The 24,669-nt window shown below is 44.1% G+C and overlaps 1 protein-coding gene across 4 annotated transcripts; it reads left to right on the top strand.

Annotated features, from left to right (window-relative positions):
• Positions 1-5,185: 5,185 nt before the first annotated feature.
• PRSS23 (serine protease 23) lies at positions 5,186-23,816 on the top strand. Of its 4 annotated transcripts, XM_036028706.1 has the most exons (3): positions 13,551-13,696; positions 14,945-15,004; positions 20,836-23,816. In XM_036028706.1, the coding sequence occupies exon 3, from the start codon at positions 20,849-20,851 to the stop codon at positions 21,989-21,991; it is 1,143 nt and encodes a 380-aa protein (XP_035884599.1). In that variant the 5' UTR covers positions 13,551-13,696; positions 14,945-15,004; positions 20,836-20,848; the 3' UTR covers positions 21,992-23,816. The 4 variants fall into 4 exon arrangements, with proteins under 4 accessions (XP_035884600.1, XP_035884599.1, XP_028373325.1 ...); XM_036028707.1 differs by lacking the exons at positions 13,551-13,696; positions 14,945-15,004 and adding an exon at positions 5,186-5,259; XM_028517524.2 differs by lacking the exon at positions 14,945-15,004 and having other exon boundaries at positions 13,552-13,696.
• Positions 23,817-24,669: the final 853 nt, after the last annotated feature.

Genomic DNA, 24,669 nt, shown 5'->3' with positions numbered 1-24,669 from the left:
AGCCCAAGTGTTCATCAGTAGATGAGTGGATAAAACAACTATGGTGCATTTATACAATGGAATACTACTCAGCTGTCAAAAAGAAGAAGAAAATTTTACCTTTGCAACGGCATGAATGGACCTGGAGAACATTATGTTAAGTGAAATAAGTCAGTCAGAGAAAGACAAATACCATATGATTTCATTCATGTGTGGACTCTAATGAACAAACCAAACTAACTGAAAATAGAGACAGACTCGTAGATGAAGAGCAGGATGACAGCTCTGGGCGGGAGGGTTGGGGTGGAGGGATTGAGCCAAAAAAGAACAAGTACTCATGGACAGCCAGAGTGTGGTGACTGTGGGGCAGGGGTTGGTGGGCAGTGGGGGGAAGTAGAAGAGGGGATAAGGGGGATAAATGGTAATGGAAAAAAATAGAAAATAAACTATTAAAAAATACATTTTTTAAAAAAGAATTAATCAGAGTGAGATTTGATTTTGGTCACTGGGCAATGTTTCATAGTGACCAATAGTTAGACTGTCTTCATGGACAGATTATTCAAAAAGGAATAAAAGAATACATACGGGTCTAAGCCTATTGACAATAATCCCTGCAGCAGAGGCACTGCTGCAGGCACGTGCAATGGGAAGCAGACCCGGGAAGAGTGTTGGAACCGTTGGGGAGACAAGCTGGATTTAGTTAGACGAGCTCCCTTTCCACTGGGTTTAATCCTCAGCAAATGTAAACTAGCACATTCTAGGGGGCACCCTAGAGTGAAATCAACACAGAAGAAAAACAGAGTGTTAGAGAAGCCCAAGTTCTGATGGTGTCATTTGAGCTCTGGGATCCAATAGTTTCTGAGGCTATGCCGATTCAGGACTTTTCAGTTGATTGAATAGGTCAATTCACTTATTTAGTTAGGCAAGTTGACTTTTTGTTGTTCGCAAATGAAAGACTACTCCACCCCTCCCCATCTGATTTTTATATCAATTACCAAGACCTATGCTTTCTCCATCCAAAATATCTCCTCTTCATTGGCTCATCTCCATCTCCAAGAACATAATTTAGTTCAGGGTTCTCACGACCTCTTGCTGACTCTGAGTTTGTCTCTCAGCCTCCACTATCTCCTCTCCTGTCTATCTTCCCAGAAGCTCTCCTCTTAACATTCCTCAATAAGCACGAATATAATGAAGGCACTCACTGCACTGCCTCAAAACTTTCACTGACCTCCCATTGCCCAATAAACTTAAAAACCGTCTTTCCCTCCTTTGTGTCTCCCTTACCACTCACACTGAACACTTTACTTGACACTTCTGGTCACCAAATGTGGGTTTTCAGCACACCAAGCAATTTTTAATGATACCAGCCCAGTGTCTTACAATTTAATTCAATTCTGACACCATCTACCTAGAAATGGTACCAGATTCCACAGATTCAGTCCCGTCAGGTGAGGTCTCAGTCCTTCAAGACTGCCTCCCCACTTCAGGTGTCAATTGCAAGTGGCAGGTCCCCACTACCCAGAACTTCTATCCCATTTAGCTAAAAATCAGAGATTCCCATGACCCCCTTGTTAAGTTCACCTAATTTGCTAGAGTGGCTCACAGAACTCAGGAAAATATTTACTTACGTTTACCGGTTAGTTAATGAGAGGATATGATAAAGCATACAGATGAATAGCCCGATGAACAGATGGATACGTAGGGCTGGGTCTGGGAGGTCCCTGTGGAGTTGGGGTGCATCACCTTCCTGGTATGTGGATGTGTTCACCAGTCTGAGAGCTCCCTGAACAGCACACTTTGGGGGAATTTGTGGAGGTTTTACTGTGCAGGCATGACCAATTATTAGCACCACATCCAGTCCTTTTCCCTTTACAAAAGAATTTTGGGGGTGGGGTGGGAGCTGAAAATTCCAAGCTTCTAATCATGGCTTGCTCTTTCCAGTCAGCAGCCCCCACCCAGGAGCCATCCAGGAGCCCACCCAGAGTCACCATTAAAACAAAAGACACTCCTGTCGCTTAGGAAATCACAAGACTTTTAGAAGCCTGTGTCAGAAACTGGGGTCAAAGATCAAGTATTAAAACAAAAGATGCTACTAGTGTTCTTATCACCTAGGAAATTACAGGGGTTTTAGAAACTCTGTGCCAGGACAAAGGGACAGATACACACACACACACACACACACACATACACACATATATTTAGTGTATATATATATATATATGTTTATTATTTTTATTTATATATTTATTACTTTTCTATTACTTCACACCTACAGAATAAAAGTTTGATTTCCTTTTCCTGATATTCCAACCCCTCTACAACCTAGCTGCAATCCCTACCTTTCCAACTTTTATTTTCTGCTCTTTCTCCCATGCAATTTGCACTCAAGGATTATGAATTCTGGCTGAGTATTCAAGATTCAGAGCAAGTCCAATGCAGAGCCAAGGTGAACTCACTGTTCCTCCATCCAAATCCTCCAACTCTCAGGTCAAATGCAGCCTTGTCCTTGCCTTTCTAACCTTACGGCTGGGAGCCTTCTGAATTCTCACAGCCTATCACTTCCTCTTATTTTTTGAATTTATTGTAGCTACTCTTACATCTGCTCTCTTGAGTCTGCTCTCTAGAATTCTTCCCTACTAGAGAGCTATTCTCCTGTAGACGGGATGTAGTTCACATTCACTTCTGAGTGCGTCTGATTCTCTCCCTTGCATAATGTTCCACATAAGCTTATTGAATTGGTACAAGTGAAGGAATGAGAAAGGCTGTTTAATAGATTTTTTATGAAACTTGCTTTTTGATGAATATAAAAAATACTATAAATAACCCATCTGTATATAAACAAATGCTACTGGAGTTCAAGGGGATGTTTGAAAATTGCCTTTTTTGGATATTTTATTTATACCCAAATCAAATTTACTATTTTTTTAATATCTTGGCTTTAAGGAGGCTAAATTATCTATAATATGTTAATATGCCATTTTTTAGTTTATTTGATTTTAATTCAGATAATTATTATGTGTGATATTGCCTTTTTAAGTTCTAAACTTCACACTTTCCCCCTATTTTTACACTTTTACTTTTCTAACACAAAAGTAAAATTTAGGTAAGTCTTTGTCAAAGCCTCAAAAATTCTAAACAGTGGTCAAGCACAAAGTGTAAGTGTGATTGAAAAACCGTCTCATGACCAACGGTCCTCGTTGAGCCCTGTTAGCAGGAGCAATGGCATGGCTTTCAGTCGTGTGTTTACACTTGTACAGACATTACTTCATTCCTGCTCACAGCCCTGTGAGATCGGCAGGACAGGAACCATTAGCCCTGCTTTGCCAATAAGGAAAAGGTAAGTTCTGAGAGAGGCTAAGCAGCTGGCAGGTTTCCACAACTAAGTAGATGATGGAACTAGAACTAAAACCCAAGGTTTGTGACCCCTCATCCAGAGCTCTTCCCATGATTCCATGCTACTTACCTTAGGCTGACAGACAACTCCGTTCCCTTGACAGGACGTAACTTAGCAAAGGACTTAAAACCGTTGAATCCTGGCCCTTGTGATAGGAAGAGAGGTCTGAGGAGTGGGATAATCTTGTTTCTAAGTGAGAGACACAGGAAAAGAAGCCTCCCCCTTTCTTTCTCCTGGGTGTCAGTACACGTGGTATTTGCTTGTTCTCCCTCCCTCCCGGTTGCCACAAGCCTGAGGGTGGCGCCAGTGCAGAAAAGGGCAGAACCAAGAGAAGCAGAGCAGAAGCCTTGGGTGCCCCTCACCTAGAGCCTCCCCACCCTTGAACTTCTTAATATGTCAACTAATCAATTCCCTCATTATTGTTTAAGCCAGCATGAGTCAGGGTTTTCCATTCTTGTACCTGAAATTACCCTCACAGAAACAACATGGGCAACTTTATGATGTACGGGTTGGGGGAGAGAGACCTGGATGTGAATTTCCTTTCTGACACTTCAAACTAGGAATGTTACTTAACTATTTGAGAGCCTCAGGTTATCAGTAAGGAGAGGGATTACTGCTCAGGGCTATTCGGTCAGATGTAATACGTGGTGGGGAGTGTCTGGTACGTGGTAGATAATGAGTAGCTGTTGTTAAGATGAACTCTTAACTATATCAATATTACAAGTATGTTTATAAGAAAACATGCTTTTAAAAGTATAACTTAATACAGAACAATGTAATTGGCCCACACATCCTTTCTCCTCTAGCCAGGCAGGTAGTAGTGTGTATACAAAGGATGAGTCCTGTCAAGCTTAGATCAAGAGTACCCAGCCTCTGAGTGAACTTCTTCCTGAAGCTTTGAGACTATGGGCAGGGGATGAAAAGAGTTGGTAATAAAATTACGATTGAAGGTGAAATGTGGAGGCTCCTACCAAGACCGGAATTTGCCTTGAAGTCAGCAATCAACCCTTCAAAGGGTAGACTTATCATTTATTTGTTTTTAATTTTTCTGCAGAAAGGGTCATAAAGATTTAATAGTTCCATTTTATTGCACTGTTAAAAAGAGAGAGAGAGAGAGAGATTGCCATCTCCTGTCCTGAAAGAGCAGATAACTGGGATAATCTCACTTTACCAATATGCTATTTATACAACGGTGAGGTCATAGTGGTTTAGGGCTGGGAGAGGCCTTCCTGGATCTTCCTGGGTTAGAGCCAAATGCCTTTTTTATCTCAACATTAAAGAAAAAAAATCCTGTCCTTTCGGAATGCTGTCACATTGCTAGGAGGAGTTAATTTTCATTGACAGTGTAATTCCCAAACTGCTTTGTTACCTGTTCTCCATCTGTTGGGGAGGTGGACCCACTGTGTACTTGGAAAAGATGCCCGCACTCCGGCTGCACGCTGCCTGCCCTCCCAGGAGGGCCTCGGCCAGCCTTGGGCAGAGAGAGCTCTGCTCTCTCTGCGTGCTCCAACCAAAGCCGGGCCCATGGAGAGTGTGAGGCTTATGGACACAGTGACTTCAGAGCCACTTATTTACAGTGTTGGCTTATGCCTTGACTTCCCAGGACAAGGCAATAATGTGAACAACTACTTACAGATACCACAGGACCTAGTGTTCTTGTCACTGACAAACCCGGATAAAATGTCACTCCTCCTTGAAGGACGTCCCCACCTGCAGCTGCTGGTGTCAGTACTGGAATCTCCTCCCAGTGTGAGCTTCGTTGCTCTGTCAGGGTGACAGGCTCCCCAGAGCTGTCACCCTCCGAACCTGGCCTTCCTCTAAGGGCACAAGCTGCAGTGGAGGGCCCGTGTGGCCACCAGCAGTGACATCCACCTGCCTTCATGTGGGTAAGTCCCACCTCATCCCCACAGCCCCTGTGAAAGGGCTTTCTCTCATCCGGCCCTTCTGCGGGTTTGAAGTGAACAGAACATGGACGATTATTCCTGTGGTTCCCCTAATCTGTGTATCCAGGGCAGCAGGAGCCAGGGGATCCTGTGTCTGAAATAAAACAGGTGACTGGTCTGAAAGAGCAGGACGTACATTGCTCCTGTAGATACAAACCTTCCTGCTTTACCCTTGGGCTGGCTGTCCTTGCTTTGTTTTCAAATCTGAGAAATCAATGCCCTTCCAGGGATGGTTGTGCAGTGCTAGTCATGGGGAGCTGGCTTGTTTTTGAGTAACTGTGCCTTCTTTCAAGGTGAAGGAGAGCTAGAGGCTTCCAGCTATGTCTAACAAGTGCCCAAACAATCTGCAGAAAACTAAAAATAGGTCTCAAATTTAGCTCATTGTTGTCTGTTTTCAAGGTCGGATTGGCTGAAGGTGTCAGTCAAAACGGCCAACCCTGCTGCCCTATTACCTCTGTCTAAAAGGGCTCCCGTGTGCCTACAAAATCTGGGGCCTTGCCGTGATGAATGGGTTTTTGTGCTGGATGTGTAAGGGTTACAAAATAGCCAACACATGAGACCCTCCTCAATTAGCTTTTACACTGGTAGCTATCCCTAAAGTGGCTACAGTAAAAATAAAAAATAACAATTATATTGTGTGGCTAACAATTAGAGAATCAGGCACCACAGGACATGTTAATATTTTGATGCACTTCTTAATTTTATCCTCACTGTAACCCTATAAGGAGGGTATTGCCACTATTTTATTTTGCAAAGAGGAAACAGGCTTTCCCAGTGTGCTAGCTGTTCTCCATCTGCAGTTCCCCACCCTTCACTGCCCTGCTCTGCGCACGAGAGGCTGAGCCTTGCAGACGGCCATCCTGGTTCCCTTTGAACTGATTTTGGCAGGCTCCAGAGAATCAGAGGGTGGAAGAAAGGGTCAGGATGTTTCTTTCCCCCTCCCTCCCTCCTCGGCACCGATTTCCAGCAGTAGCTGCATTGGTGCCTGGACTGCACAGCTCTTGGCCACCGGCCTCTTCTGTATCCCTTTCCTTCTTCCCTTCCACCTCCTGCCCTCACAGCAGCGATGGCTTCCCCATGTTGCCAGACCGCAGGTGCTCTCTGTCCTTGTTTGTGCCCTCAGGACTGTCTGTCCTCACCTCTATAAGTAGCCACTTCATTAAAATCTCTTCATTTGAACCCATCAAGGGCAAACTGTGTTCCTGTGAAGACCCCGATTGATACATCTACCAAACAGATGCAGATCAGAGATTCAAATCCATAATGTTCAGCAGTAGGAGAGAGGAAAAGTAAACTGATAATAAAGTAAGTAAAAGTGTAAGAGCCATGAGAAAGTTGTAGGAAGCGTTGTGAGAAATCAAAGGCCAATGAAAATACTTCGTGGAGGATGTGACATCATTGGGCCTTCTAAAAATGAGTAGAATTGAGACAAGTGGGTATGAAGGAAAGAGTTTCAAATATGAGCAAAAGCACTGAAGCAGTAAAAACACAAACCATATTTGGGAACAGAAGTGGTTCAGATCCAGATGTGGAATATGCTTACGGATGGTGTTTCTCAAACTGCGTGCTAAAGAACTCTGCTGTTCTGTGAAATGTTACTACCACATTGAAGGAAAAAAAAGGAGTCCACAGTCAAATAAGATTGATCAGATATCTTTGAGATCAACGAACTTCAGCAGGTTTCTCTGCTCAGGACTTCTCAGAGCATCTGAAAGGCTAACATGCATACTTGACTAACCTTCTTTCACACATGGTCTGTTAGCCTCCTCCAGAGTGTGAGAGGAAACAGTTTGGGAGACATGTATAGTCCACTAGGCCTCCGCAATTTGGGGAATCTTGGCAATGTGACTCAGAGCACACTGTGGCAGCTGTCATTCAGAGAACGTTCCAGTTGTTCTGCAGAGAGTCCATGGGAATGTCACAAGTCGTGGGCAAGTGACGCCTAGCACACCATCATGCAGCCACAGCACGCACAGTGAAGTGCAGTTAACAGGCCGAGGGAAAATCAGATTGGTCATGTTGACATGACCCACACGGAAACAGTGGTGAATGGGTATCAAACAGCAACTGAGGTTTATATCTTAGAAAATACTGGAGCCTCAGTGGTGAAATTTCATATACAATGTGCCCTGTCCCTAGTGGCTGGCAAGGAAAATTATTTCACATCTGATAGTGTAAGCTGATTAAAATGAGCCAGGCTCTCTGCTAGATTATAAGATCAGACAGTAACTATAAATATTTAAAAACCTCTAAAGACTAAAAAACCACAAAGATTAGAAAGAAGAGCAAGACAGAGATCCTACTTAGACTGGTGGTGGCCTGAGGCACTGGGCCACAGCAGGAGGTGAGCTTGGATGTGATGCATTTGAATCACCCTGGAACCATCACCCCGGTCTGTGGAAAAACTGTCGTCCACAAAACCGGTTCTGGTGCCAAAAAGGTTGGAGAGCACTGTAAGGAACTCTGGACAACTTGAGGTTGAATGGTTACATATATAACTACAATGTAAGGTGTGACTTCAACACAACTCTGTGAAAACACAGGGACCGGACTTCACTTCTCGCACTGAAGGGTTTTAGAAAGTGTGAGGGGGGAGGGGAGTTTGCCAGTGAAAAAATGAGAGACCTCAGGAAAGACGCTAAATTTGAATACCCAGACCCCACATTTAACCACATGAAAGCTTACTCCCCATAGTACAGAAAAGAGAATCCAATATTTATGAATGAATGTAAACATAAATTAAAAACAAAAGGATATTCCAAAGATGCCTTTTAAAGTTATAAAGATGTGGTAGAAAATTTTATAATGTAAATGTAAAGAACATATCAAAGGTTAGTAAAGTCTGTTTTGAGGCCAGCAGCTCTGCTGCTTCTCCCTAAGTTAAAGGGAGAAAGAAACGTCTTTATTTTCCCTTTTGCTCTTGATCACGAGACACAGTACACAACTTAGAGTACTTCAGAGAGCTCCGGTGCCAACCTTCAGAGACTTTCTGATTTTGCCCGGAGAAAACGAGAACACAGTTATTTCAAAATGTTCTAGTTTTTCCATTTGAAATGATGCCCACAGTACACAGAAAATCTCTGGTGCCAAAGCTTGTTTTTCTTTCTAATAATTTTAGATGCCATATTGTTTTAAGTAGGATTGGAGTAAAGCTTTCTTGGCTGTGCGGGTTTTTTTAAGGCACCATATGTGACAATTTAACTATACAACTAGTTTATAGATTGCTTTTATGTATTATACCCTCACATATTTATATGCGAAGTGTACTGACTACTTTTATTTCCAAACATTTAAAATAAGTAATCTATACTTAACAAAAACAAAATTTTTAAAAAGTCTTAAATGTAATACAAACACATTTTTAAAAAATTAAGTGCTGTAAAGGCTTTTCTCGTGGCTCTTTTCATCAACTTTTTAAAAAAGATTATGGGGGCTTGCTGTGATTTTATTTTTTTTACCATGTAATATTTTAAAGCTATAATTATGAGAAAAAACTATGATTTTCCCTTAAAATACTGATAAACATATAGTTGTGACAATATAAATGGTTCAATAGATGTTTATTGAATAAAAAAACAACCGATGGCACCACAGGTGGAGATTAGAAGACAGAAATACAACCCTGGCTCTCATTTGATCCATAATTTTTCCTGAATTTAATACTAAGAAACTGTTTGTTGCCCACAGACCAGACCTATGACAAGAAGATTCTGGGTTGAACAGGAATCCTGAGATAAATTTTTCTTAGAAAATCTAGCTTAAACTTTTTGCCATTGATGCTATAACAATTTGATTCATTCATTTACTCATTCATTCAGCAAATTTTAAAACATTTCTTGAGCATTCACAATAGTAGTAGTAGTAGTAGTAGTAGTAGTGATACTTACCAACAAGCAGTGATGCCCACTTGGAACTTACTTTGTGCTGAGCCCTGTGCTGTGTGCTTCGTACTGATTCACTCACACAGTCCTTACAATGGCCCCCCTCAGTGAGCTCCACTGCACAGATGAGAAAAGCAAGGTGCAGAAAGTTGCAAAACTTGCCCATGGTCACGCAGCAACTGCCTGAATTCTAAATTGAATCTAAGTCAGTATGAATTCTAAACTGGATTCACATTCTTTGCTACCCCGGGTTCCCGTGGTAAGGATGCCCAAAGGTATGTGGATTATCCTGTGTAAATATTACAATGTCATAAACCGAAAGACCGTAATAGGTCATCCAGGCTCTTTTTTTTACAGACACGGCCTCAAGGCCAGGCCAGGGAGGTGTTTTACCCAGCATCACAGAGACAGGTATAAACTGTCCCCTCCCAACCCTCTGTGTTGTCACTTGGTCTATTTCTGTTTTCACTCGCTACGTGACTCTGAAAACCCCCTTACTAACTAAGTAAACCACTGGATCTATATTATTGTGGAAATAAGAAACCATATGGAAATGATCTTTAAATACGTAATTTTATCTCCGTAGAAATAATCCTCACTGGTTGATAACTTTCAAACAGACAAATTGTGAAGCTGCATAGGGATCTTGGCCTCATGAAAACTAAGCACTAAAACTGAGTTTACAGCTCAGAATTGGCACTGGGTCTCTCACCTCCCTGCCTCCCCAAGTTTCCAGTTATCTTTCAGTCCCATCTTGTCTCAGGCTCTGAGGCCACTTAACAGGCCATTACCGAGGGATTGTACAAGGGAATAGAAGCAAGGTAGGATCAAAAGAATGTTTAGAGCTGCAGTGACAACAGCTACTGATTCAACCTCCTTACTGTAAGCCAAAAAAAGGGCAGGTCTGGGAAGCAATATAACACAAAATGGAGCCTGGTAACAGAATGGACGAGATTGAGCAGAAGACACAATAGTATAGCACTGAGTGTCCTATTAACCACTTTGAACCTCAGTTTCCTCTTCTGCAAAATGGATAATCATAGTCCCTAGTTTTCTTTTTGCCTTGAAGATTACTTGTAATAAAGTATATTGCACACCACATGGCACAAAGCATGCATTCAATAAACATAGCTATAATTACAATATTACAGTCCAATCCTAGTTCTACCCCTTTCATGCACTCACTAATGTTCTCATTTCTACAGAGGAGGATGTTTGTTAATGCTTTGCTCAGACCTTCATCCTTTGACTTTGAGCTTGAATTGTACCACCTTATGGAAGCCATCAACTCCTGCCAGAGTGAGAATTATTAATTCCCTTTTCCATGCTTTCTAGCTGTGGCCTGATTAGCTTTTATCTCATTTTCTCCCATCTTTGGTGTTGCTTTGTTTATATGCATAGCATAAATTCCTAAAGGTAAGATTTGCTCCTGTACAGTTAGTCACTTTATGCAGAGCCGGTACTTGGTGAATGTGTGGACCTTGATCTGCACACATTTTTAACAATTCAGCTGCTATACACATGAAAAGTATTTGAGAATTATGATTATGAAGTTGAACTGAATTCTTAATAAGCAGTGAGGATGTTGGGTTTTTTTATTTGTTTGTTTCTTAGGGAGGGGAGTGGGCAAATACAAAAAGAAAAGCAAATATCTAGGCTCAGCCTGAGGATACCTGCCATTCACACAAGGCATTTCTGTTGGAGGTCAAAGTACTCTGTACATCTGCCCTCAACGTTGTCCTTGGGGCAATCACAGTGACAACCTTAGAGCCAGGTGGCATCCTCTCATGTACTACCCACAGCTCCAGGAAACAAACAATAGAGGCTACGGTGCTTGTTCAAGCCCCGAGCTCGTTTGATCACCTGTAGTGGGGGCTCCTGTCTGGGTAGGAGCTACTGCTCCTACCAGACTTGAGACTGGCTGTGGGAACGGCCACAGGGAAAGGATGTGCTCTCGGGTCCTTTTGTGTCTTGGTTTCTCACTCCGAATGATGGCAGCAACTATCTTGTCCTCCGTGATTCTACCTCCCCAAATTGGATACAACGTTATTTTTAAAACTGCCAGGACAAACAAACAATGACTGTAAGAGTGAGTTGAGGTGTGCTCAGAAACGGGGCTCCAAAGCAGAGCTAAGGCACATTTTCATTACACAGCAGATAAAATGACAGCACTTGTTAAGGGCTTTCTGTGTGCCAGGCAGTGTGTTTACCATTTTATGTGAAATAATTCACTCAGTTTTTAAAACAACCCTATGAGGTAGTCTTCATTTTACAGGAGGAAACTGAGGCACAGAAAGGCAGAGCCCAGAGTAGTGCTCCCATAGCTGAATGCCCTGGCACGCTCTTAATCATGTACTGGTCTGTCTTCCTGTGGGTGTCTCTTTAATTTGGAGCCTGGAACAATACTTTACATGTAATACGTGCTAAATAACATCAGCTGAATTGGAGTAAAACTAATAAAACTGGAGCATAGTTTTGGAAATCTCTCCCTTCTCCTCCTTCCAATTCCACCCTCAGCTCCCCTATTAAGTAAAGTATTTGACTTTCAATGGTGTGTCTCCGGTTGGGAACTACAGACCCTTAAGGAGTCATTTTTTTCCTATTTATGATTTTAAAAAGAATGTGAACACAGTTTGGACCAATGGGATAAGTGTCTGATACCAAGCGCTGCTTTGGACTTCAGTGCCTGTGAGTGCTATGCCGAGCCGCCAGCAGTTACCACTTCAGTATTCACGGTAATAGCAAAGGAACAGCGCAAAGTTCATCTCTAAAAATGATGTATTAGACTCTGGTGCTGTTATTACAGTGGCACAGGGTGTGGGGAAAGGAGGTGTGATAGCTGGAACAGGAAAGAGGTGAAAAAATTGGGTCAATTCAGGATACCTCACACACCATGACAATGGCAGACTCGCATAGAACTCAAATGTACCCGACCTACACAACCTGTACTGCACAATGCTGGTAGCTGAGTAAACATGACCAATTTACATTTTATAGTTCTGGGAGGAGATTTTTATACTTAATTTATACATTTGCTTTAGTTTTATTGCAGAGTTGTTTAAAAGCAATATCCTAAGGTTATGGCTGGCTTTATTATATGTATATATGCAACATTTTAAAAGAAAATAATTTAAGCCAATACTGAGGCAGCATAAAAAGTTTTGCCCTTAAAATAGTGCAGAATATCGGTTTCCCCCACATCTGAGAAACCCTATATAACATGCATTTGAGGCTTTGCTGTTTAAAACAGATTGCAAACACAAACATATTAGATGTCTTTAACACTTTGGTTGAAATAGTATATGAGACCCTCCCTTTCTGAGAGCAGGCTTTGATGGGAGAAAGGCTAAAAGACTTGATAGAAAAATTGTGACTTCAGTGCTTTGCGGCAATTTGTTAAACCTCTGTAACCCCCTGGGTTCCTTATCTGTAAAATACTGGTAACCTGCGCCTCCTTCACCACAAGGGCGTTAAGTGTGAAGCTGGTTCTCAGGAGGTGCTCAAAGTGTTCAGTCAATGGTCATTTAAATAAAATACTGATGTATTTAGGAGAGAATAGGAAGGCTCTACCACTACGTTCTTGAATGGCACAGTCACCCTCCTGGTCGAAGGGAAGACCCCGAATTGTGGACCCCTTGGAGTGACTTTGGGAAGCAGGCCCACTGGACGAGGAGGTGGCTCCACCAGCTGGTGTCTCTACAGAGAGCCGAAGCCCATGGGCTCTCCAGCCAACACCCGGTACTGCCTGTCCCCGTCCTGCTCCGGCCCCCACGCAATGCAGGAGAGGCAAAGCTTTGGTGGTCGTGTCACCAGAATACGGGATTCCGTTCCTTGGAGGCACCTGAGAAACCGGGTGAATCGAAAAGGAACTCGGTCGTCTCTCCGAGGGTTTGTGGGGTGGGGGGCGCAGAGCATTTTCACCAGGCAGAGGGGCTTCCCTGTGCACCAAGTGTGGCCCACGTCTCCAGCTCGGTCGATTGGGGGAAGGGGGAGAGGTATCTCTCTCTGCGAGCAGGCAGCGATTTGGAGGGTATCTGTCTTTGTGAGCAGAAAGCGGACTCCAGTCCCAGTGTGCGCGGTGTTGGAAGGGTGGAGGCGCTTGGGTCCTGGGCAGAGCGAGCCCTCCGCGAGAACTGGCGCTGACTGGCGCCGAGAGGCCGGGACGGGCGAGTGCTGCTGCGCTGCAGGAACCCACCTGAGCTGGGCCGCGCTGCCCCGCTCCCGGTTGCAGCGGGCTGCTAGGGGCGGGGGTGCGGCCGCGGGGGCGGGTGGCGAGCGCGCGGCTTCAACGAGGGCGAGGGCGGAGGCGGGGCGGGCGGGCCTCGCGACGCTGGGGGGGGGGGGGGGGGGCGGACCCGCCCGCTGTCTGCAGGACTTGCCTGCCCGCTAGCACTTGGTCGCGCCGCGGGGCAGGCATGGGAGCCCAGCGCGCCCTCCCGGCGTCCACACCTGTCTGAGCCTCGCAAAGAAACCCTGCCCCGGCGGGCAGCTCGGCGCGGGTGAGTGCGGGTGCGGCCGGAGCGCACTCCCGGACTCTGGGAGCGCGGCGAGGGGAGGAGCGGGACAAAGGGCGGGTGCGCACCGGGTGGGGTGACTGCGTGGGGCACGGGAGACGTGGCCCGGGCCTCCCTCAGGGCTCGAGACCTGGGACTTGCGGCCTGAAGGAGCGGTGCGGAGACTCAGGCGTTGCTGGGCACTTGGATTCATGTACTGTCACCCGTGAAGCGGATGGGGATTCCTGCTATCTTGGATGCCGGGTGGGAGTGGAGAAAGCTGGCTCTGGGCTAGCTCTTCTCTGGCAAGACGGTGGCAACACCCCCACCTCCTGCGGGTGCGCACACAACGCCACCGCCATCACCACCACTTGTTTTCCTTGAGTTTTGAGTATATGTGTGCCAACAACAAGACCTGAACATTAATTTTTAATCCTGGGCACGTGATTGTGAGCACACCTTAGCAAGCAAAAAAGTGCAGGAAACCCAGTTTGGGGAATATGATATGTTCTGTGGAGTCCTAAGTTGATGACCGTGTGCTTCCCTAAGAAACTAGTGTCTGTGAACAACGGTTGTTGAAAGCAAATACTTCTTCAGCCTGTGGACACTCATCATGGGTTAACTTACAAATAAAAGTTTGAAAAAATTGAAAATGTTTAAAAGAGGAAAGAGAAGAATTGTTTAGGTGAAGGAAAATTGCCACTGCCCTTCGGGGAGCAAATCTGGTTTGCATGAGGAGAAAACAGCTGATAAAAATCCAGTTTGTTTTACTGCCTTTTGGGCGACACCCAAGAGACTGCAAAAACAGCCCCTAGTGGGTGGAAAGCTCCCAGTTAGTGTTGGCATGGGACTGACTTCTCCCAGCTCCTGAAATTGAACTTGAGGGGTCCCAAGCACTTTTGAGGATCAGATAGGCCAATGTGACAATCACTTTTTGCGTGATGGTGTGGGAAAGAGTTAAATTTATAGTTTGAAGTCAGCTGTGGCCAAAAGCAAATGGCAAATTAATATCAAGATATTTAGTGCACTTGTTTCAGGATCTTATTTGTGCATAAGAGCATTTAAAATAGACCTTATCACTGTGTCTCTCAAGAAGTCTCTTAGGAGTGGGTTGGAGGTGGAGTTTGGGGAGAAGAAACTTTGGAGATGCCACACAAAGCCATTATATTTACTTGTGAAAGTGTTTGTGATCATATGCACACTATCTGCATTTGAATAAATGGTTTCATTTGTTTTTGTCCCACTTACATAAAGTGAAGAGATAATCTGTCATGCTTTCTTGTGCCTGAACTGGAAAGGAAGCATTTTTCCAAGGTAACTAATATGGACCTCATTTTGTAACACCGACAGCTCATTCAGGTAGATGATGAATGGTGGGTACATTTTTCTGTCTGTAGCATAAATGCCAAAGTGCCCATTAGTGGACCTGAGAACACTGTTGGCCCCGCTCTGCAGCATTTAAGAGTCTCAGGTTCTCCAGCACACTGACTCTCATACATCCCCCAGGATTCAATTCATCAGGCATTATTCATGCATAACTCCTACTGACTCCAGGGAATTTGTTTCTCATGGATTCACCATTGACAGTTTTATACACTCTGTTCTTGTTCGCCTGCCAGGTTTGTTCCAGGTCACTGGAGTAGTTCATTTTGCCTAAAATCTGATAGAGAAGAAGTTAAGCTTCGTTTGACCACAAGATTATGTGTAGGGTGGCTGGACTTGTAAATGCCCTTCATTTCTTTCCTGTACAAGACTATAATTCTTAAACCATTATGTGATTAGGTCTGTTTTCCTTTAACAGATTCTGTAACTTCAGAAAATGAGAGCAAGCCTGTCTACAGAGCTTTGTCCATTTTTAGGTATTTGCTTTAGGAATTCACTGTATGCTTTCACTGTTCACTATCCCTGGCCACAGATTCCTTGGAACACCCTTTGTCATTCTTCCAACTAGTGTTCAAAACTTTATCTTCACAAACTTTCCCACTGTTTCTTTCTGTCATTACTGTTTATAGTGGTCACAGAAGTTCATAGGTTGTGCAATAGTTTATACGTTGTCCTACGCATTAGATTTTCCCTCCCAGCACTTACTTGCTATGGGAGGTTTTCATTCTCCCAAACATTTGCCCTCTTGAGGAAACCTGTGTTGTTGCAGTTTTGAAGACCATGTTGCAGAACTAGAAGGGAGCGTTCTTGGTGCCCAGTCTCCAAGCAGATTGAGTGTTGTTTGCACATCGGATAATGTGCATCGTATCTCACCGTGAGGTCAGCAGTGGGCTTGTGAAGTGGCAGCATCCTCATAAGGTATACATAACTTTAGACAGTGGACAGCAGGACAGTGGCTCACACTGGGTGATGGAGCATGGAATGTATAATCCTTTTGTGAGTCAGATACACAGAGGTGCAAAAGGAATATAGTTTCCATATTACTAAGCATGGGGAAAAATATTTGCCTACCTTAGTTTTCCATTCTGCTTTGCATTTAGGTGAAATAATGCATGAAAATTGTCAGTTGAGAACTTTAAAAGATAAATATGTATATGAGGAATTCATATCCTGTAAAGGCTTATTCCTAAAAATTAAATGTTGTAAACCTGAATTTTCTTCATCTAGATTTATATATAACGAAATAAGGCTTGGAAATCTTCTTTCCTTTTCTTAAGGTATGAGTTTTCCAGACAGCTCTATTAAGGATAAGGTGATTCATTTGTAAAGAGCGAGAATTTAAAATTATATAACCCATTTAGTTACCTTTCCAGTTGCGAGCTTATGAATGTTTTTATTACATTCTGGAGTATTTATACTTAAATACTCAGTGGGCATAGCACAGGCTTACCTACAGTTCATAAAAATGGAAACAATAATTATTTATCTTCTGGGGAATTCCTTCTATAATCAGGTGAGCCGAGAAATTCATTGCAAAGCCACCTGCCTAATTTTAAAGCATCTCAGTTACCCTTGGTGTATTATCGATGGGGAAGGGGTCAGGGGGAGGTGTGAGCGCCTCAGGAAAGGCCCTTGGGGAGCAAGCATTGGGGTCAGTTCCCTCTCAGGCTTTCCTGAGAGCGTTCACACCCAGCCATCCTCCACTCCACTCCTGAAAGCTGCCCTCTGCTGGAGGCCTGTGTTCCCTGGATGACTGATCACGGAAATCTTGTCCCCCAGATAAGAAAGCGATAAACATGATAAAATTTCCTTTTTCTTTTATCCAATGCTTCCACCCTCCATAATTTCACTAGTAAAAGCTCCTGCCTTAGCAGTAAAGGACAGTTGTCAGTAAACAACACAGTGTTTAACCTGGATTTTTGTGACCCCAGACAATTGTAAAATTAGAGAATCCTGGACCTGGAAAGACTAGAACTGAAAAAACTAAAGAGAACACCTGGTACTCATAGCAATTTTTAAACCACCCTAAACACAGTTGGTAAAGGAGTGAGCAATTTATGAAGCTGTAACTTTAATACGATGTCAGTTGAAACCCATCTGGGGACCTGAGAACACACAACCTTATTTCCCAATTTCTGGTGAGGTATTTTTAAAAAACAAAACAGCTTGGAATAATTTGATGTGCATTAATCATTAATTTCTAAATGTGAACTAAAGTGGTTTTAAAATCCACTTTTGCAGCTTTTAGAGTTACAGATAAACTTGAATCAAGATAGAAAATGTTGGCAGGACAAGGTTGTACCCCACAAGTTAATGAATAGACTTAAGTAGTAATAGAAGGAACTTGCAAGCAATGTCTCAAATGAATAGAATTGCTGTTTGGGGGTATTTGAAAAGCTTGTTTTTAAGGGATTAGAACTTCACCTTGCCCTCTGGTTTAGCAGTTCTTTTTTTATAGATGGTTGACATCTTAACTGGCTAAACAACCAGGATTTAAGTTGTAAGACTCTGAGTTGGTAACATTATCTGATACCCATTAGGTAATATTCTGTCTAGAACAGTAATGTTCTGTGGTGGACTCTGCAGCAGCTCTAGTAGATTGTGTGGTGTGTAAGGGTCCCAGAGGTGCCTGACTTAGGCGTCCCTTGTTCTGCTGAAGAACAAATTTGAGCCTCTGTGTTGGGAGCTGGAGTGAAGCTGTGCCTAGTAGTGAGCCTCGATGGCTGCCCAGCGCTCACACCCAGGAACAGACTTGTTCTCACTTCTCCATACCCACGGACTCTCATGGACTGGTTTCTAGGAACATTGTTTCTTTTTGAGAGACAGACATTGAAAAACAAACAACTGAAAGAGGTGTGTGGTGTGGTCACACTTGTGAAATGAGGCATGCTTCAAGGCCTTGGGAAGTGTTTTTTAAACAGGGATTTACTACAGGCAAAAGCACTTGGAAAAATGAAATTAGAGTTAATTTTGCCTGAGAGGGGGTTAATCCATTAATACAATATTCCCAGGTGGATCCTAGTCTCAGACTCTTTCCTGCCATTCTCTTCTGTGACACTCTTGCCAGTGGACTATTTTAGTGTTTGGACAAATGGATGAAGCTAAAGACAGATGCCACTGAAGCGATTCTGCCACAGTAGATAATCCACGCTCTATATTCCCAGAATCCAGTTAACATACAACTTTCAGGTTTGGGATTTAAAGATGCATGATCTGGATAATAAATTTGGGCATATTTTAACTGTCATGTCCGTCATGCACATCAAAAATGCTATCTACAACTTATGATAATACATAGTATAGTATTGTTTCATCTCCTCCTCTCTTTCTCTTAAGAGTCATATTTTGAAAACAGGAATACTTGGCAGCTTGCACCTCTGTCTGGATTCTGTGTTTTCTGTCTTAAGATAAGCTGAAGTAAAACTTGGCCTACAACATCTGCCGTTCCCTAAGAGCAGGCATTAACATCGTCCATGTCAGTCACAGGAAGAAGGGGGAGTGTCCAGGGCTCCAAGGTACAGCCCTGTGGGAGACTTCCCGAAGGGTGATTCTTCCTAGTGCATATCAGGTTTGGCAGGGATTCTGGTGCGGGGTCATTGAGTCACCTGGACAGCAACTTACATAGCAGAAAAGCTGTCCAAGCTCTAGATGTGTCCAGGAGCTGGGTCCGCACCCAGGACGTGGGAGTAATCAGATACAGAGCCATCCCTCATAATTCCCTAAAGGGTCGTCCTCACCGCACCCACCCCACCCATAAAGTTCCCATAGTGGGGGGGAGGCCTCTGTTAGCCTTAGCGACCCCTCCCACATTTACTTAGAACTTCAGTCTTGGTAGTACCCTCGAGGTGTATGCACATGCACCCCATGATTTCAAGGCTTTAGAGAAATAACTAGATGTATTTCCTCCCTCCAAAAGGGCCCAGGGATCCTTCCTGTTGGGGAAAATGTGGAGAAGCAATTTCAAAGAATCAGGAAGTCCCGAGGAATAGGCTTTTCCAGGACCTCATTCCTCTGCTTTCCCATCCCTATTCTCCCTGATGGAAGTAGAATCAAAGAGAAAGAGACGAGCAGAAGGATCCAAGAGGTGGGTGGGGCACCCACATATTTGAGAAATACAGTGGGTGGATATTGGGGATCTAGATTGGCATACTCAGCTGGACTAGATCAGCTCAATGGGAGTTTCCAGTCTTCTGTAAAAGAAAGCAAAAGGCACCCAGAGTTGCCAATGGGTCTGTACTGGCGAAGAGGGAGAGGGTCAGAATAATGAAACTGTTTTTCCTGACTCCTGCTACATTCCACTAGCCTCCTGAGACCTAACCCCTCCTTGCCCTGGTTTTGGGATGTTTGATTATGAATGAATTACACTGCTAGGACAATTTCTCTTGAGCAGAAGGTTCAGAGCTGGTCAGAGCTGACTGATGCTTGAACATTCGTGAAAGTGCTACTTCCCATTTCTTTTTCTACTTCTACTACTACTTCTACTTTCTACTTCTGCTACTTCTTTTTTGTTGTTTTTCTTCTGGGGTGATGGATCTCTCTGTAAACATACCTTTCAGGATAAAATCCAAACTCCTTCATTTCATTCATGTAGCGCTTCATAACCCAGCCCTTGCCTTCCTCCGTTCCACCCTGGCTAAGCTAAGCATGATTCCTGAAATGACTCGCACTGTTGCAGGTCTCCCTGAGCTCACTCTGTCTTATGTTATCTAACTTCTGTTCAGCTTCAACACCCACTTCAAGCAACATCTCCCCTGCAATGCCTCCTCTTCTTATCCTTACAGCTGACTTCATGCCCTTTCTGTGGCTACCATGTCATCCTCATTCATCTCTGCGTGCATCACTGAACAAAAGTACTTTCTGAGCCGCCGCAATCCCTCACTCATTCTTCCACTAATACAGTCATTCATTCAACAAATCTGTGTCGAGTGCTAGCCTAGTTCCAAATTCAAGGCATTTAGATTAGCTGGGACAACAGATGCAAAGACCTGAAAAGGTCACCAACAGTAACAGTCATAATGGGACTCACCCTTGACAAAGGTCCTGGTAGTGTAAGACAAAACCCAAAGGAGGAAGAAATGTTTTGTTAGAGGCCTGACTACTCTGACACTAAATTTATAACAGTTAAGGGTATTCTAAATTGAAAGCAAAATAAAAAGTCTTAGACCCTTCTAAATGCACCCACTATTTACAGACAATGGAGTCCCAGCACGTGTGACACTGTGGAGCTATCCCTCCATGATGCCTTGTCACTCAGTAAGCTAAGGAATTTAAATTTGTCCTCTACATGGGCAGGTTGCTCTGTAGATGCTCCAAGTTCATGCTATGATGAGAATGAGAGGAAAGAAAGAGAGGAAGGCAGGGGCATGAGAGAGGTAGGAAAAGATGAAGGTTTAGTACGAAGCACAAAAAAGGCTCAAAATTACAGGGAAATTGGGGATGATCCAACAGTTCACCTGGGGATTAGTGCCCCATGCATGCTGCCCTGCAGTGGGCTGTCATTTGGGGCACCTTAAACATAGAAAGGAATGAACACCTGATTTCATTTTGGGCACCTAGCCACCGGAATGTTCCAAGGTCAAGCCCTTGCATTGTAAGTGAGACCATTATCTGGGGATTCCTCTCCACACCCTGATTCCTGAGGAGGGTTCACAGACTTAGAAACAATGACAGGCATGCCGCTGACTGCTTCTGCGGTAAAAAGAGTGCTGAGGCCAGCGGCCAGCCCCTTGCTCCCTCTGACCTTCTTGTCTTTGTTCCCACAGAGTGGTGCTCAGCATGGCGGGGATCCCAGGGCTCCTCTTCCTCCTCCTCCTCCTCCTCCTTCTCCTCCTTGGTGTTGTTGGGCAGGCAAGCCCCTCCGGTGCCCACTGGAAACCCACGTGGCCTGCTTACCGCCTCCCTGTTATCTTGCCCCAGTCCACCCTCCACTTACCTAAGCCAGACTTCGGGGCCAAAGCCAAATTGGAAGTGTCTTCCTCATGTGGACCCCAGTGTCATAAGGGAACTCCACTGCCCACTTACGAAGAGGTCAAGCAGTACCTGTCTTATGAAACGCTCTATGCCAACGGCAGCCGCACAGAGACGCAGGTGGGCATTTATGTCGTCAGCGGCGGTGGGGCCGAGTCTTCGGGAAAGTCTCGGAGGAAGCGGCAGATTTATGGCTACGACAGCAGGTTCAGCATTTTTGGGAAGGACTTCCTGCTCAACTACCCCTTCTCAACGTCGGTGAAGTTATCGACAGGCTGCACAGGCACCCTGGTGTCCGAGAAGCACGTCCTCACGGCTGCCCACTGCATACACGACGGGAAAACCTACGTGAAAGGAACCCAGAAACTTCGAGTGGGCTTCCTGAAGCCCAAGCATAAAGATGGCAGTCGAGGGGCCAACAGCTCCAGCTCCGCGGTGCCTGAGAAGATGAAATTTCAGTGGATCCGAGTGAAACGCACCCATGTGCCCAAAGGTTGGATCAAGGGCAATGCCAACGACATTGGCATGGATTATGACTATGCCCTCCTGGAACTCAAAAAACTTCACAAGAGGAAGTTCATGAAGATTGGGGTGAGCCCTCCCGCCAAGCAGCTGCCAGGGGGCAGAATCCACTTCTCTGGTTATGACAATGATCGACCCGGCAATTTGGTGTACCGTTTCTGTGATGTCAAAGATGAGACCTATGACCTGCTGTACCAGCAGTGTGATGCTCAGCCCGGGGCCAGCGGGTCAGGGGTCTACGTGAGGATGTGGAAGAGACAACAGCAGAAGTGGGAGCGAAAAATTATAGGCATCTTTTCAGGGCACCAGTGGGTGGACATGAATGGTTCTCCACAGGATTTCAATGTCGCTGTTAGAATCACTCCTCTCAAATATGCCCAGATTTGCTATTGGATTAAAGGAAACTACATGGATTGTAGGGAGGGGTGACACAGGAGCCCTTCCTGCTGCACTTAAAGGTCTTCATGGCCTTATTTTAGCAGAGGCCAAATTGTGTCATTGGGGTGTGTGTGTGTGTGTGTGTGTGATGTGTCATAATGTCTTTTACCTAATTTTTTAAATTGCAAGATGACTGGCTTTATTATTTGAAAATGGGTTTGTGTATCATATCATTTAAGCAGTCTGAAGACATCCTTTTGCATAGAAAAAAAAAGCATACCAATGTTTGGGGCAATAGGGACTCAGTAGCCATTAAGTTAACCTTTTACTTTTTGAGAACTTTGATTTTTATTTCATCTGAAGTTGTTTCAAAGGTTTATATTAAATATGCGGCATATAGGAGAGATAAATTCTCCTGTGTGTATATGTGTGTATTTTCCCCTGAGAGCCCTCTTATTTTTTTTAAAGGCCTAATCACTAATGTTTTCAGGTTGCAGTGTTCCCAAGCACAAAGAACTGTTCGGGACTTCCACAATACTTCAGAGACAGGCAGTTACAGTGTTTCAAATTTGAGGCATTTACACAGTAGTCCTTGATCAGCAAAATAATTTGTTGACTATTCTGGTACACATATTAAACTATATTTTACAGTCAGTCAGTTGGTCCCAAAGCTGTTTTTAGTTTTGAAACAGTTTCCCTTCCAAAGACGGTTGCTCTCCTTCTGGGGAAGACTTTGCATATGGTTCTGCCAGCTTTGCAGTCACACCAGTGTCGGCAAGATTGTTTATGCCAGCCCTTCCATTTCATGGGATTTCACTCACATTTCTTGAACTAGCTGTTTTCCAGGAGACAGTAATCAGGGCCTAATTAGAACAGGCTGTGGTGCTTCCCAGCTAACAGTGCGGTCACACTAAAAACAATCATTGCATTTTACCCCCGGAGGGTAGCACATCTCGTGTTTTATCATTTGGACGGAGTAATTGAAAATGAATTGAATTCCAGAGAACAATGGATGCATTGCTTGGCAGATGTCACGACAGAAGAACCGCTTGTTCGGAGCCTGGCACAGTCACACAGTCTAATCAAAGTCGTTCTGCACGGCTTTTGGTGCGCTTTGGGAGCTGCGCGCTGGTGCAGTTGGGAGACTTTTCTCTCGTGCTTTACTTACTTTAGAATAAAAATGTTTGGAAGGTGCTTTAAGAAAAAAAAACACGGCTTTTTTTTACTAGCTACAAAGGGGCCTGTTTTACAGGAATATGCTAAGCTACAGGCACATGTAATGAAGTATGGTGGCAACAGGGACAAGCGGGAGAATGCGAAGGGATCAGAATCACCACTCCAATAAGTGCCTTTATGAACGTTCATCAACGTGGCAATCACTGTACGTGAAGGAAAGAGTCTGACTTATGTTTTCACTTTTTGCCTCTCAGCCTGAACACTTCTTTTTAACTGTATTACAAACGGGTTACTAGGCAGGGGTTTGCTGTCCCCGCACCCCGGGGAATTTCGGCCGGCCTTGTGACTATCTGAGAGGACATTTACGAGCAGCACTGACGCCCACCCCTCCTCCAGGGGGCTTTGGCTTGGGTGTCTCTTGAGCTTTCTAGACGGGTAATCCTGATAAGGTGCTCAAGAGTACAACCCGCAGTGCTTTCTTCAAGTCTCATAAGAAATACTGTGGCATAGCAACGAGACTCAGGGCCGCCAGGAATCTCCTAAGTTCCAGTGCAGTTGCTTTGGAATCTAGCAAGAATCCAGCCTGAGGAAGAAGAGCGGTCTCCATCTCTCTGTCTGGTATGTGAGGGTTCTGTTTGATTTTGCTTTTGCTTGCTGCAAAAAGATGTCCACTGAACACCTGGAATAGAACTGATTTTTTTAAAGTAAATACACCTCGATATCTTCATTTTCAGTTTTGCAAAGTTTAAACTTCCCTCACCATGAGTAGGTAATGACACAAAGTCAAAATAATGTCCATGTTTAGATGTACTTTACCAAAGAATTGTAACCACACACTCTATGTAACATGACTCAGGACTATAAAGTCATTCGACAGGTCCGTCTTTTCAGCGGGAGTAAGAGGAAGTGTGGTATTAAACTATTGTGGAATTTGGAATAAAAAGGAGGAAGGGCTCATGATATTATTAATATAATTAGTGCCTTACATGTATTGGTTCTGCATTGTAAGGATATATTCCCAGTAAGATGAGCAGAACGTTTCCCAAAGTACATGCCTTAAACACTCATCCCTCCAGATTTTCTACCAAAAATAAAAAGGGCACCATCACCAAGGAGGAAGGAGATGCCCTTCGCTGTTCCCTCTTTGTCAGGGATTCACATGCTTGTTTGCACATTAAATGCTCCAAGAAGTCATGTACTAAGAGACATGTTACTATTTTAAAATCTGCATTTTAATAAACACTTTTGATCACTGAACCCTTGTTTTCTCCAACAGTACTTACGAGCAATTTAGTGTTCTAAGAAATACATTTTGGGGATCGCTGTAGCAGCCTTTGGGTCCAGGCGATGATGCACAGTGTCTGATGAACCCCAAGTACTGTGAGGTGTCGGTGCCCTTGGGGTTTAACCGGAACCCTGGTCCAGAGGTGGAAATGCTCAGACAAAACGGCAGAGAAGAAACTTGAAAATCGTTGGTTGCTGGGTCACACCAGGAGGTTGTGGCAGAATGTGGGACACACTTTTCCCATTGACTTTATTTGGAATTTTGAATG

This window comes from Phyllostomus discolor, chromosome 6, assembly GCF_004126475.2.
Source record: "Phyllostomus discolor isolate MPI-MPIP mPhyDis1 chromosome 6, mPhyDis1.pri.v3, whole genome shotgun sequence".
Lineage (NCBI taxonomy): Eukaryota > Metazoa > Chordata > Mammalia > Chiroptera > Phyllostomidae > Phyllostomus > Phyllostomus discolor.
This window is presented reverse-complemented; position numbering and strand designations above follow the sequence as displayed.

What these genes read in the sequence shown, in the direction of transcription:
- PRSS23 (XM_036028705.1), top strand. Translation starts at nt 19,111, where the DNA reads ATGGAAGTAGAATCAAAGAGAAAGAGACGAGCAGAAGGATCCAAGAG. An exon ending in CGAGCAGAAGGATCCAAGAG is followed by an intron (nt 19,158 to 20,835) that starts GTGGGTGGGGCA and finishes TTGTTCCCACAG; the next exon opens with AGTGGTGCTCAGCATGGCGG.